At 41.6% G+C, this 16,075-nt stretch overlaps 1 protein-coding gene across 1 annotated transcript in view; it reads left to right on the forward strand.

Moving 5' to 3' along the window:
• Positions 1-16,075, forward strand: part of LOC140725122 (galectin-related protein A) — a 49,927-nt gene that overhangs the window by 6,809 nt on the left and 27,043 nt on the right. Inside the window, exon 2 of the mRNA XM_073040156.1 lies at positions 13,992-14,149. Within this exon, the coding sequence (XP_072896257.1) occupies positions 14,132-14,149 (18 nt within the window). The 5' untranslated portion in view covers positions 13,992-14,131. The remainder of the gene's footprint in view (positions 1-13,991; positions 14,150-16,075) is intronic.

The raw sequence follows: 16,075 nt of genomic DNA on the forward strand, positions 1-16,075 counted from the left end.
AAGAATGACAATCTTCAAATCAGTGAATTCAAATGAATCAAGGACAGTGGAAACAGTCTTTGTTCTTGCCGTGTGCTTGGGGGATGGAGGCTGCCATTTTGTGAAGACACTCAATTCTCCATTTTGTGAGCTTGACATGCTGGACTTGATTAGTGTTTTAAAGAAGATACAAAGACCAGGTAATTTGCTGGACTGCATTTCTGCATTTCCAAATAAGGAGTTGTTTGTGAGGTGTTCTTTGGTTGGCTATAACATGCAGACTTGTGAATGCCTGAGGTGATTCAAGCTCATTGCTGATTGAGAACAAAGAGCCATGAGTCAGCAACTGTCCCTTGATGGGGAGAGAACAATAGATGGATGCTGCTTTGGACAGAGCCAATGACCAGGTGTTAAAGGCCAGACACATGACCTGCGGCCAATGACACGGGAATGCGACATTTGAATTGATAAGCAATGGATATAAAAGTGGATGCTTTGTGTGCACCGGTGGCGGTAACTTCGAAGAATAACCATCGCAGACACAAGCGAGAAGAACCCTGCGTGAAGAGAAGCACGTGGAGAGTGAGTCGGGACCACGAGGAGCAAGGAGCGCCTGGCCAGCGTTAATTCCTCCGCCCGGGTAATACCTTAGCTATTCTTTGACTATCCAAGGGAGTCAGGGGTACTTAGCAGTTGTGCGTACAAGGTATTTAATGTCTGAATTCATGTATTTGTTAGTTTGAACAATAAAGGTAATTGTCAGTAAATGCCGATCTCTCTGTGCCTCACTCAGAATCGTTGGAAGAGATAGAAGCGGTATCTCTCTATCTCTCTCTTTTCCAACAGAATAAATGAGCCATTTATTGCCACTGTCTGTTTTCTGTCTTTTAACTGACATTCAACAGATATCCTCTATTATACAGTTCATTTTTGTACTATTATCTCTTGCATGACATCTTATCAAACATATTCTGGAATTCCAAATGCACCACATCAACTGGTTCACCCTTACTATTGTGCTAATTACAACTTCAAAACCTCAAAAAATGGATTTGTCAAAGATGATTTCCCTTTTATAAATCCATCTTGATTGTTCTCATCCTAATTATTATATTCAAAGACTCCTGTTTCCACTTCCTTAATAATGAATTCTACCAAGGCAATTGATCTACGGTTCCCCTTTTAAAATAATAATTGAATTTACTACCTTTCTAACTGTGAGAACATTTCCAGAATATTTGGAATTTTGGAAGGTGGCAGCCAGTGCAGCACTGAATTAGTCTGTCACATCTGTACTCAAGTCCTTAAATGGAGCTTGAATTTATAACCAATTGATTCAGAAACATAGAAAACCTACAGCACAATACAGGCCCTTTGGCCCACAAAGCTGAGAGAGGAGAGAATCGAGTAGATTTAAAGGAAGCCTTTGGAAACATAGCTCCTGTAAGTCTCAAGGAAGCATTGAAAACAGAACCAGTTGAGTTTTAATGTATTAAATGAATCAAAGGAGCCCCAGTGTTTTAAACAGAGTACAGGAATCTATACCCAGTGAGACAGAAGCTGAACATCGTGATTTCTGCATAATCAGACAGCTTATTATTAGAGCTTTACTGTTAAATACTTCAGTTACATTGTCCGCAAATTCAAATTAATGTCTTCCAGAATAATTGAATCGTTTCCAGTACTGTATCTTTTATGGCTTTGAAGATTAAACTGTGGACAGTACTGAGAGGATATGCATAGATCAGCTTGCAACACGTCACAATGCTCTGGTGCCTTTTTCTTCTTTCAGTGCATAAATTTTTCACTCACCACGTCAAAAAGGCTCAAGACCTTGGCCTCAATACATTCTTGTGCAATTGGATCCTGGATTTCCTTACTTCAAGACCCCTGTCAGTTTGGATTGGCAACATCTCCTTCAAACTCTCCCTCAGCACAGGTACACCACAAGGCCGTGTGTTTGGCCCCTGCTCTACTCGCTTCACAATTAGGACTGTTTGGCTAAGCATAGCTCCAATGCCATATTCAAGTTTGCTGTGTTACGAATGTGCAGCAACTCTGAGGGGCCGAAGGGTACAGAGTCACCCCCCTCCTTTTTGAGAATCGCAAGATCGCTATTAATTCGGGTCTGGGACCCAGGAAATGAGAGAGAATCCACAAGGTTTGGAATGTGTCCTGGCCTCAGCGAAACAAAACCATTGATAACAGCTATTGTTTCTTGGAGCCGGAATTGTGTATTGAGTACTGTACTATTCATTGAAGCCCCTCAGGGGACGACCAGAGTGGGCTGGTTGAGGGATTGCATCATCCCACCCTGATTGACATCTGAGACCCCGTGAGTAAGGATAAAAGAGGGTCTGGGGAACAACCCCTTTAGACGCACCAGGAGAAACGCTAGAAATCCCGTGACAGCGTTTAATAGCGACAGCTGGTGGGGGGCTCGTGTGCGTCCTTCCCTTGCCTGGGATTGGCGGGCTCGCCACGGAAGAATGGCTTTAGCTAAAGGAGAGGCCACAAGTAAATGGCCACACCAACGGGACTCCTGATGGATCGAAATCATAAAAGGAAAAGCTGGCAAGTTTCTAAAAATCTCTCTCTCTCCAACCATAGCAAACCCAGCGGTCCCCAAAGGCTGCAGCCTGCATGAACTGAGTGACTTTTATATTTCCATCGGACAATACATTATCCCCTAGACAACGATAGAGCTATTTCTTATTGATTATTATTATACCCGCACTTTTAGATTTAGTATTGATGACGTATATTATCTGTATGTTTGTATTGATATTATTTTTGTGTATTTTTACTCATAAATACTGTTAAAAATAATACCATCAGACTTCAACGGACCTCTCCATTTTTGCCGGTAAGTGACCCAGTTACGGGGTTCGTAACAGCTGATGACACCTCTGTTATAGACCAAATCAAAGGTGGTGTTGAATCAGCATACAGGAGGGAGATTGAATCTGACTGAGTGGTGTCATAACAACAACCTCTCACTCAATGTCAAAAAGAGCCAGGAAATGATTATAGACGTCAGGAGAGGGAAACAGGAAGTCCATGAGCCAGTCTTATCAGAGGTGGAGAGGGGTAGCCTGGCCATTTCCTGGGCACTTTCTTTGTAAGTGTAATTATGAAGAAAGCATGGCACTACCTCTACTTTCTTAAAAGTTTGTGGAGATTTAACATGACATCTAAAAGCCTGACACACTTCTATCTGAGAATCTGAGGCCACAAACCAGGCACGCCCAGGATCCTCTTCAATTTGCGTATAAGGAGAAGGTGGGAGTGGAGGATGCTATCATGTATTTGCTGCACAAATCACTCTCTCACCTAGATGGGGCCAGTTGTGCTGTGAGGATTACATTCCTTGACTTCTCTAGTGCCTTTAACACCATCCAGCCCAAGATCTTAAGGCACAAACTAACGGAGATGGGAGTAGACTCTCACATGGTGGATTGGATAGTGGACTACTTGACAGATAGACCTCAGTATGTGCGGTTGGGAGACTGTAGGTCTGACACGGTGGTCAGCAGCACAGGAGCGCTGCAGGGAACCGTACTCTCTCCGGTCCTGTTCACCCTGTACACATCAGACTTCCAATATAACTCGGAGTCCTGCCATGTGCAGAAGTTCGCTGATGACACGGCCATAGTGGGGTGTGTCAAGAATGGACAGGAGGAGGAGTATAGGAAACTGATACAGGACTTTGTGATATGGTGCAACTCAAACTACCTGCGTCTCAATATCACCAAGACCAAGGAGATGGTGGTGGACTTTAGGAGATCTAGGCCTCATATGGAGCCAGTGATCATTAATGGAGAATGTGTGGAGCAGGTTAAGACCTACAAGTATCTGGGAGTACAGTTAGACGAGAAGCTAGACTGGACTGCCAACACAGATGCCTTGTGCAGGAAGGCACAGAGGCGACTGTACTTCCTTAGAAGGTTGGCGTCATTCAATGTCTGTAGTGAGATGCTGAAGATGTTCTATAGGTCAGTTGTGGAGAGCGCCCTCTTCTTTGTGGTGGCGTGTTGGGGAGGAAGCATTAAGAAGAGGGACGCCTCACGTCTTAATAAGCTGGTAAGGAAGGCGGGCTCTGTCGTGGGCAAAGTACTGGAGAGTTTAACATCGGTAGCTGAGCGAAGGGCGCTGAGTAGGCTACGGTCAATTATGGAAAACTCTGAACATCCTCTACATAGCACCATCCAGAGACAGAGAAGCAGTTTCAGCGACAGGTTACTATCGATGCAATGCTCCTCAGACAGGATGAAGAGGTCAATACTCCCCAATGCCATTAGGCTTTACAATTCAACCGCCAGGACTTAAGAACTTTTTAAAAGCTATTATTAATGCTTTTTGAGATAGTGATTTAGATGCATATCATATTTTTTTACTGAGTTAAGTATTGTATGTAATTAGTTTTGCTACAACAAGTGTATGGGACATTGGAAAAAAAGTTGAATTTCCCCATGGGGATGAATAAAGTATCTATCTATCTATCTATCTATCTATCTATCTATCTATCTATCTATCTATCTATCTATCATAAGTGTGTAGTGGAGAGTATGTTGACTGGCTGCCTCGCAGCCTGGTATGAAAACACCAAAGCCTTTGAATCTAAGATTCTGCAAAAAGTAGTGGATATGGCCCAGTCCATCAAGGGCAAAGCCCTCCCAACCATTGAGCACATCTATATGAAACACTGTCACAGGAAAGCAATATCCATCATCAGGGACCCCCACCACCCAGGATTTGCTCTCCTCTCCTGCTGCCATCAGGAAGAAGGTACAAGAGCCTCGGAACTCGCCCAACCACATTCAGGAACAGTTATTATCCCTCAACCATCAGGCTCTTGAACAAGTTGGTTTAATTTCACTCAACCAATGGACTTGCTTTCAATGACTCTCGATATTTTTTTTATATTATTATTTCTCTTTTTTTGCATTTGCACGGTTTGTTGTTTTCTACACTCTGGTTGAACACCAAAATGGGCATCTTTCATTGATTCTGTTTTTGGCTACTATACTACAGATTTATTGAGTATGCCCACAAGAAAATGAATCTCAGGGTTGTATATGGTGACGTAAATATACTTGGATGATAAATTTACTTTGAACTTTTAAGAACAAGGAATAACATGATATGATGAAAAGGATGATGTCAGTACCTTCGGTTGAACTTTGTCTTTTTGTATGTTTTCCCCCTAACCGTCAGTCTGTGGTTTTGTATTGCCATGTGCTCTTATTTGTTTCCATGCCCCATGTGCTCCTGTCCCCACTCCTGCTCTACTCCGGTCTCTGTATTACCCCGTCTCTCATCTGTTTCTCATTATTACCGTATTTCTGCCACCTGTGTCTCATTGTGTTCCACCTATCAGCTGCCTGTTTATTGCTCAGTGTACTTCAGTCCTGTGTTTTCACCTGTTTGTTGCCAGGTTGTGCCAGTGAGTTTTCCCTGAGCCTTTCCGGTATTTGTATCTGTATTCTGTCCATCTGAATATTGACTCTGCCTGTTTCCTGATACTGGTGTTTGGATTTCTCTGGATGTTTTGATCTCTACCTGAACTTTGAAGCCGACTTTGTTAGCACCTTGGGATTTGTTACTCAATTAATATCACTGTGTGTACAGTACTGGGTCAGCGATTGGATCTCTGCTCCAGTGTTCTGACAGTACAATCTGGCCTGAATGGATCCAGCAGACACTGGTCATCTGAGAGCTGTCCTGGAACAACAAGGAGTGATGCTGGGGAGACACCAGAACCAGCTGGACTCCATGCTTAGGGCAGTGGAGTCGCTTTCTGCCAATGTAGCCAATCTTGTGGCCCAGTCTCAGTCACTCCAGCTGTCCCAGAGCACCCAGCAACATTCTGCGACTGCATCTTCTGCCCTGCCCTCTGCGTCCTCGCTTACTCCTCCCGTCCAAGAGCCCTGTCTGCCTCCTCCAGAAAAGTACTCAGGTGAGCCTGGTACCTGCCGCTCTTTTCTTTCCCAGTGCACCCTCATTTTTGATTTGCAACCCTGACTTGATCGAGCCAAGGTGGCCTATGTCATCACCCAACTGTCTGGTCAGGTGAGAGAATAGGTTCACCTTTCAGCAACAGTTTTCGGTTATTTTCTGAGGAGATGAGAAAAGTGTTTGATCGCTCCAAACATGGGAGAGAGGCTGCCCGTGCACCAGGGGCACAGATCTGGGTCAGATTACGCCATAGAGCTCCGGAATCTAACCGCCTCCAGCGGCTGGAACTCGGAGGCAGAGTACGACGCCTTCCTGAAAGGCCTCTCCGAAGACAACAAAGACCTTCCTGCCACCTTTCAAGCCCTGGTGAATTTGGCCATCCATTTTGGTGCTCGCCTTCAACAGTGCCGCAGAGGGAGGGGTTCCAGAGGGTCCCTGGGGGCACTGGTGAGTTCCAATCTCCTCGTCAGTCAACCGGAGGTACTGACATCATCCTTTTCATCATATCATGTTATACCTTGTTCTTACAGGGGCCAGAGTAGAGCAGGAGTGGGGACAGGAGCACATGGCAATACAAAACCACAGACTGACAGCCAGGGGGAAACACACAAAAAGCCAGAGTTCAACTGGAGGTACTGACACCTACTCACCGGTACATCTTTGGACTGTGGGAGGAAACCTATGCACTCCCAGGAAGAAGCGTACAAACATTTTACAGATGGTGTTGGAGTTGAACTCTGAACTCCAATGCCCCAAGTTGTAATAATATCATGATCGCTGCTACACTACCGTAGTGCCCCAAGGGTTGCTAATTAATCCCAAGGACTGCTATCAAGAAGGACAAACAGGCAAGAGTCATAGAGCAATACATCAGGGACCCAGGCCCTTTGGCCCTACTAGTCCATGCCAACCACATTGTCCATCCAGCTGATCCCAATTTCCTGCATTCAGCCCATATCCATGTATCTATCCAAGTGCATCTTAAATGATACTATTGTATCTGCCTCTGGCAACTCTCTACCCTCTTCATGAAAAAGTTGCTCCTCAAGTCCTCTTTAAATGTTTCCCCTCTCACCCTAAACCTAGGGGAGAGTTTTGGTCTCCCCTACCCTGGGAAAAGACTGTTACCATCATCCTTATCTATGATTCTCATTATTTTAAACACTTCTATAAGGTCACCTCTTATTCTCTTACATCCCAAGAAATAAAGACCTAAACTGGCCAGCCTTTCTTTATAATGCTGGTCTTCTAATCCTGGCAACATACTGGTAAATGTTTTCTGCATTCTCTTCTGTTTACACCCACCTTTCCTATAACAGGGTGAACAAAACAGTACATGGTCTTCAAAAATGCACCCCCCCCCCCAATGACTTACACAACTGTAACATAATGTCCCAACTCCTGAACTCAGTGCCCTGCCTGATGAAGGTCAGCGAGCTAAATGCCTTTTTCACCACCCTCTCTACCTGTGGCACCACTTTCAATTAAAAAATTGTTTATAAGAAACACTACAAATCTGAGCTGCTAGAAAAACTGCATTACGTTAATTCAGAGGAAAGCAGAAAAATCCCATAAAATCAGAAATTACCTACCAAATTTGCATTCTAAAATAGCAGTTCAAAGAAATTCTTCAAAGGATAGAAGCAAATAAATATTGTTTGCAACACTTTTCTAAAACACATACATTCTCATCCACACATGTGATTCTACAGCGAGCATACGTAGTAATATAACTTGTAAAAGTAAACGCCAGTCAGTTAACATTCTCCATAGTACAGCATAGAGCATAACACTGATGGGCAAGCTACAAAGAAAAGATGCACAATACTTTTCTAATTCACAATTTCTTTACACTTCACAACGTCAGAAAGAAAGATGGGTAATTTACTAACTTTTCTAACTTTCTAATCTTAACTGCAACACTAGCTTGAATAATTAGAGTCGCTGTGCAGTCAGTGCAATTAGACTACAGATTTGTCTTTTTTTCCACTGGCTTTTTTTTCTGAATCCAGAAATATTTTGAATGATTCCAGTTCTTTTTATGTGAGGAGAATAAAAAATGGGTTAGTATAAAGGGCGATTGATAATTAACGCAGACTGAATGAGGCGTAGGTTCTATTTCTGAGCGGAATCTCTGTGTATCTCTAATATGCAGAACTGACACAGATATTTCAGTCCAGTTGGTTTATTTCAGGGTGATATACTCTACATTACCTTACGCCATCCCTCTGCATTTATCCAGCGTCCACTTGAGTACATCTTTGCTGTTTATTTCACCTGTTTGTTGTAGCGCTTTCTGCATTCTCAACACTTACACAATAAAGAAATTCATTCTGAATCCCCAGCTAGATTTATTAGTAAAGATGTTTTACTTACGGTGCCCAGTTATTAATCTCTCTGTGGCAATACCATCTCCAATAAAAACAAAATACTTATCAGCTCAAGAAGCTTCTGAACAGCCGTGTAACAGTTTCTCCAAATCTACTCTACAGATTTCCTTCAGTAGGTCAACAGCAGATGCAATCTCAATGGATCTCCACACGGCTTTAGACCACCTGGACAACACAAACACCTATGTTAGGATGCTGTTCATCAACTACAACTCTGCATTTAATACCATCATTCCCACAATCCTGATTGAGAAGCCTTCAGAGCCCTCCCGGATGGGAAACACTAGACTCAACATCTTCTGCAATGCACTTGTTTGAAATGACCATCTTGTATCCATGCTTGCCTTTGGTTAGTAATTTAAACAGGTGAGCTAGTCCAAAAGTGAGACTATGCGCACATAAACCTGTCATAATTTCCAACATCCCAAATCAGACCTGCAGCAATATGGCCAAGTTTCTCAGTTGTACCAGAACACCAGAAAAGTTTAAGACCAGACAGAACAGCATTAACCTAGATACAGATTGGAGAACTTAGTAAGTTCTCAGCAAAACAATCTTGCAAAGTCCTCCTCATAAAACAGGGTAGTGCTGTCTAATTTGGCAGAACTGTCTCACGGACATACCTGAGTCAACAATACCTTCCCGATGGCATGTCAGATACCTCCATCACTAATGCTGGGTATGCTCTTTCCCTGAGCAGGACAAGCTCACATAAGCAACTGGTACTGTGGTATACACAGGGAGGGGTAGGCCTCAACTCTGACTCTAGGCTCACCCACTTACTTGAGTTCTTATTCTGAACACTTTTGTAGGCAGAACAACTAGTAGAATGGAAACAGACTAACACTTCAAGGTCTTCAAATCCATCTCCAAGAGAGAATTGGTAGCACCACCACTGATGAGGCTAGACAAGTCCCACAAATCCAAAAAAATAAAATTTCCAGATTGGATCTATGATTGAGAAGTTGCAGAACCTGGGCCTCTGTACCTCCCTCTGCAATTGGATCCTCGACTTCCTAGCCAGAAGACCACAATCTGTGTAGATTGGTACTAACATATCCTCCTCGCTGACGATCAACACTGGCGCACCTCAGAGGTGTGTGCTTAGCCCACTGCTCTACTCTCTGCATAAACATGACTGTGTGGCTAGGCACACAAATGCCATCTATAAATTTGCTGATGATACAACCATTATTGGTAGAATCTCAGATGGTGATGAGAGGGCATACAGAAGTGAGATATGCTAACTAGTGGAGTGGTGCTCCAACAACAACATGGCACTCAACATCAGTAAGACGAAAGAGCTGATTGTGGACATCAGGAAGGGCAAGATGAAGGAACACATACCAATCCTCGTAGAGGGATCAGAAGTGAAGAGAGTGAGCAGTTTCAAGTTCCTGGGTGTCAAGATCTCTGAGGAGCTAACCTGGTCCCAACATATCAATGTAGTTATAAAGAAGGCAAGACAGTGACTATACTGCATTAGGAGTTTGAAGAGATTTGGCATGTCAACAAAAACACTCAAAAGCTTCTATAGTTGTACCATAGAGAGCATTCAGACAGGCTGCATCACAGTCTGGTATGGAGGGGCTACTGCAGAGGACCGAAAGAACCTGTAGAAGATTGTAAATCTAGCCAGCACCATCTTGGGTACTAGACTACAAAGTACCCAGGACATCTTTAGGGAGTGGTGTCTCAGAAAGGCAGCGTCCATTATTAAGGACTTCCAGCACCCAGGACATGCCCTTTTCTCACTGTTGCCATCAGGTAGGAGATACAGAAGCCTGAAGGCACACACTCAGTGATTCAGGAACAGCTTCTTCCCTCTGCAACCTGATTTCTAAATGGACATTGAAGCTTTGGACACTACCTCATTTCTTTTTTAATATACAGTATTTCTGTTTTTTGCACTTTTTAAAATCTATTCAATATACATAATTGATTTACTTGTTTATTTATTATTATGTTTTATTTTGTTTATTACTATTTTCTCTCTGCTAGATTAATGTATTGCATTCAACTGCTGATGCTAAGTTAACAAATTTCACCTCAAAAGCCGGTGATAATAAACCTGATTCTGATTCTGATAAATAAGAATTACATCAGGTTATTCTTGTCAGTCCTAGAAAAACAATTATAAAATCATCTTGTTAGCTGAAAATCTTTGGAAATTGCCAAACCCTTACCCAAGGCTATTATAGATGGATTTTTTTTTTCTTATCAAGGAGGGAATAAGCACTGCTGTTTCTTAGGCCTGACATATGTCGAGTTTGAGATCGTGATTGGGCATTTAATTCAAATTCCCTTCCTCACACTGAGTCCAACAGTGGACAGCTTGCTGCCAGTGGAAAATCCTTGACACCATCTTCAGGAGTTCTTTACATGAAGAAATCCTACAGCTAATGATCTATTGCCATTATCTGTAGAATCTAAGAAAAGCGATCTGATTTTCAATAATTCACATACTATATATACTACTGCTTTCTCCATGGGGAGTCGGTGTCATAAACTAAAGTATCAGTTGCTGGATTCCCACCACTTCCATCGCCCAATACACCATTCCACATCCCTCGCCTCCCACCACCGTTTAGACTCAGTGATAAAGAGGCTATCTCAAATTTTCACAGGTTATTAAACAGCAGCACTGTTGCAGGAAAATTTGTATTTGTATTTATTTTATTTCTTACATCCAAGGGAGTAAAATGCTTTATGTTGCAGCTCCGTCACAATGTATAGGCAATAAAAGGGGGAAATGAAGGAGGATATTGCTCAAACACTAAGACTGTATACATAATTGTTTTGTATACATGTATGTATAGTCAGAAATGCAATCAGATCAATGTTTATTGATAAATCTGATGGCCTGGTGATAGAAGTTGTCCCGAAGCCTGTTGGTCCTCTCCTTAATGCTGCGGTACCATTTGCCAGACAGTAGCAGCTGAAACAGTTTGTGGTTGGGGTGGCTGGAGTCCCTGATGATCCTCTGGGCCCTTTTTACGCATCTGCCGCTGTAAGTGTCCTGAATAGAGGAAAGTTCACATCCACAGATTGGAAACTGCTGCTTGAACTCGTTCTTCTCAGGGCAGATTCCATCCACCCAAATAGCTGGAATTCTTGTTGAGATAAGATTCAACTGCACTCCTTCTAATGTACTGCTGATAGTATCATCTTCTTGTCTGTAGTCCTAGTGGAAGCATGAAGACATGAAAGCAATCACCACATCCCACACAGCACACCATACACAATGAAACAATAACTGGGGACCCTGTCCTGGACCCTGCACACTAATACAGTTATATGAGGATGCAGTAAGAAAACAAGTCCCTTGATCATGTTATACTATTCTACGTGGCCCCTTTTTTTAATAGAATTCTCCCCACATTCTTATCAATGCCTTGCATATTCTACCACTCACCTACACACCAGGGAAAATTTACAACAGCCAATTAACCTACCAACCAGCATGTCTTTGACATTTGGAAGAAAATTGGGGTCATGGGTAACGATTCCCACCGAAATGATCCTACAATGTTGCCAGATTAGGTAGTTCCTGTGTTCTTGAGCCCATCATTTCTGATACATACAATATAGCTCGACTAAGCAGAATGAGATGTAAAATCAAACAATTAACATGTATTTATATGGACATTGGATGAACATGTGATTATATGTCCCTGCCATGTCCTCCAAAAGTCAAATACCCTGACCACAATCTTGGTCTTAGCCCATGAGTCAAAATCTTTTTAAAGGAGATGTCGTGGCTTTCCTCTGCCAATGGAACTCTGTCATCATGAAGCAAAATTAACCATACATTGGAAAACTAAGCTTCAAGCAAGGATCTTTTCTTAAGATATGATTGGTAAATATTGTCTGAAAACTGTTCATTTACTTTACCTGTTAACATGGATGCCTGTGAAGATGAAGGACTTCCTACATAAAATGAAAGTAGTGTTGAGACTCAACGTCATGCCAGTCATGCCTTGTCCTTTGGGAAAGATGATAATAGTCACAATTAGAAACTACTTATAGTTATGAAATTTCTTTTTGGCCAAACGCACTTGATACCCTGCCAAAAAGAGCAGTAGCATTTAGCATTACTATAATTGGAAGTGATTTTTTTTTAAAAAGCAGCATTTTAGACCAGAAATACTTCTTCATGCAACACAGCGTGAGAAACTTAAGCACAACATATTTTTTTGTAGTTTGTGCTTTTACTGAAAATATATAACTGTGGCTCACAATATTATAGTCACATCAGCCTTTGACTCAATGCCTGTGAAAATAGCTTGGTGAGTTCAGGAAGCAATTGATTTTCTATTTTCTTTGTTCCTTTTCACTTCCACCTTCTACTGAGAAAATAGTTTCTCACCTATGCTACTTTGCCATAAATTAATCAGATTGTAAGAATGTCCTTCCACCTCCACAGAAGAAAGACTTCCAGTTTACTGCAGAGAGCACTGGGCTATTTCTGTTAGACTCCGTTATTGCTTTTCCTGTGTCAAAAATTGTTCTGCTGGTGGCTAGTAAGCTTCTAACATCTTGTATCAACATGTCCTGATGCAGCTCTATTTTTTAAAAAATTCTTTAAAAGAATACATTTTTTACAGTGAGTAACTAGCTTTGTTTTTTCCAGCAATTTTTGTTTCATTTTGGAGTAAAAGCATTCTGATCAAAGGCAAGGTTCCATTCTTATGGACTAATTGTAACCCAAACAGTTCACAAGTCAGAAAGGCAACTGCACGCTGCAGCCCACAAAACCCACATATCCATCCTGCCTGTTCTGTACTTGGGGGGGACAAACCAGGACAGGACCTACACAATGGCAGGCAACAGAGGAGTACAGCAGAACAGAGGGATCTGTGAATACAGATCCATTAATCCTTGGAAGGGGTGTCACAGGTAGAAAGGGTCGTAAAGAAATATTTTGGCACATTGGCCTTCATAAATTAAAATGTTTAGTACAGGTGTTGGGATATTATGCTGAAGTTGTATACGATGTTAATGAAACCAAATTTGATGCATTGTGCACACAGTTCTGGTCACCTACCTACAGGAAAGATATCAATAAGATTGAAAGCGTGCAGTGAAAAAGATGTTGCTGGGACTTAAGATCTGAGTTACAGGGATAGGTCGAGTAGGTGAGAACTTTATTCCCTGGAGGGTAGGAAAATGAGGGGAAATTGATAAAAGTTTGCAAAATTATGAGGGGTATAGCTGGGGTAAACGCAAGCAGGATTTTTCCACTGAGCTTCGGTGAAACTCAAACTAGACGTCATAGGTTAGGGGGTGAGAGGTGAAATATTTAAGGGGAACCCGAGGGGGAACTTTTTCACTCAGAGGGTGATGCGAGTGTGGACAAGCTGCCAGAGGATGTAGTGAATGCAAGTTTGATTTCAATATTTAAGAGAAGTATAGATGGGAGGGGGATGGAGGGCTGTAGTCCATGTTTGGGTCAATGGGACTAGGCAGAATAACAGACTGGCACAGACTAGATGGACTGATGGGCCTGGTTCTGCGCTGTCGTGCTCTATGATTCTGTGATTCTAGTCTCCCAAGCGCTTATCCATATGTACATATGGGCTGGACATAGTCATATGGTCTTATGGCATTCACAATTGGGGAAAAAGTGTACATGAAACATTAATACAATTTTTCTTTTCATAGGTGATGGTTGTACTACTCTACCTCCAGAATTCTGAAGTTACATTTCCAGTTTATAATACAGTGGATTCCGGTTAATTGGAACACATCAGGACCAGCACATTCTGGCCCAATTAAGTGGCTGCCCCAGTTATCTGAAGTTCATGGAAATCATTAAAAAGGTATAAAAAAGACAAACAGCCAATTAACTGACTAATAAACTATGTATTTAAATGAAATACAGAACAAACTAGGTTAGAACTCTACCAATATTGCTACAAAACTATAAAAACTGAATAAATTCATATTGGTTACTGACAGAGGAATTCATCGAGTGTAAACTGGCATGTTCTTTTGATTGGCTGTAAGTTAACAAAATCAGCACAGAAACCTAGTGCAAATAATGGTTTGCCTTCATTGCCTTCCTACATGAAGTAATGTAGTAATTCAACAATAAATTTCCTGGCATCCTGTGTAGTCACTAGCTCAGGTTCAGTTGTGTCATCCTCATCACTTTTCTCATCTTCATCATATTCCCCACCTTGGTGTTTTGATACTATACATACTCCAAATCTTCACTTTCATTGCAACATTGAAGGTGACTGTCAATACTTTCAAATTCTATGTAGTTCCTCATTGAAGTAGTGAAATCATTTCATTTTCACTCCCATCCATTTCTGACATCTCCCAGCCTGCAGTGAGGAAAACTGTTCTGAATTGCCTTGCTGTTTATTTCTCGCCAAATGTCACTGACAGACTGTACTGACTGTAAAAGGTTAACCCTTACACTCACTTCCTTGGCTGTTAAAGATGTCAGTAGATTTACTTCAATTGCTTCAAGAATGGTTCACCAACTTTCCCAAATACAATGTCTTTAAATTTTTTATGATTCTAATATCCATTGGCTGCACCAAGGATGTTGCACTGGCAGGCAGAAATTCCAGCTGGATGTTTCTCAAACATTCTACATACATCTGCTACACAATTGTCAACAAGAAGAATTTTGCTTGATTTCCACTGTAGCTCCATATCCCAACTTATCAGCCATTTCCTAACAATTTCAGAAGTCATCCACACATTCTTATTAGCATAAGAATGCTGATAATGCTAATAACAGATCGGTAAACTATCCAATCGTAGCTCCTTGAAGCATCGAGGCTTAACACTCTTCCCAAAAAGCAATAATTTCTTCTTATCAATTTCTGACATATTTGAACAACACAAACAATTATCCAACCTATTCCTTTCTTTGAACCTGACAGTGTTGTGTGTTTGTAGCAAAGGGAACCATCCAGCATGACACAATTAAAAAAAGCTCTGTTTCATTGGCATTGTAGATATCATCCACACAAAATTTTTGAAATAAGTCGGGGTGTTTTGAAGCTCTCCATGTTTCAGCATCTACAGCACTAACTTTCTCACTGTGTGTTTTCTTGAATTTAATGTGATGCCTACATTTCCATTGAGACAACCAATCAACCTGTAGTTTTAAAATCTTCATGACCCAGCTTCTTAGCTAGCTCCTTTAACTTGTTTTTTAACATTGTTCCACTAACACTCACACCTCGTCCATTTACAATGTAGAACCATTGACTGAGGGCCTCTTTAACCTCTGAATCCTTACCTTCACACTTTCATTTTTCAAATGTTCCCTGTTCTCCCTCACATAATGCCCATTCTTCTTGCGGTTTGTCTTGTTGATGTATCAAGCGTGCATTTGTAGATTTCATCACTCCGGTTATCTCTGCCAGCTGATGATGAGTGGTGATAGGTGGATGGCTTTTAATTTGGTCCAGAAGGGTAATTTTTTTTTGGTTGGTGTCAAATCTTTTCATAGCATCTTGACAAGGGTATCAAATTTCTTTTAAAGTCTAATTAAAAATTAATATTAAAAATCATTGCCTCTTGAATCAGCCCAAATGGATAACATAACATAAGCACATGCAACTGACCTGTCTGTTTGCTCTAAGCATGGTGTAGTGTCTAATGGTCACACTTGCATGTGGATGATCATCTCCTGTCCCAACTAAGCAGCAGTGTGCCTTAAATGAACAAAGGGAATCCAGTTATTTTCTCAATTTTTTTGTTCTTTAAGATTTGTTCCAAAT

This window comes from Hemitrygon akajei, chromosome 3 (genome assembly GCF_048418815.1).
Source record: "Hemitrygon akajei chromosome 3, sHemAka1.3, whole genome shotgun sequence".
NCBI lineage: Eukaryota > Metazoa > Chordata > Chondrichthyes > Myliobatiformes > Dasyatidae > Hemitrygon > Hemitrygon akajei.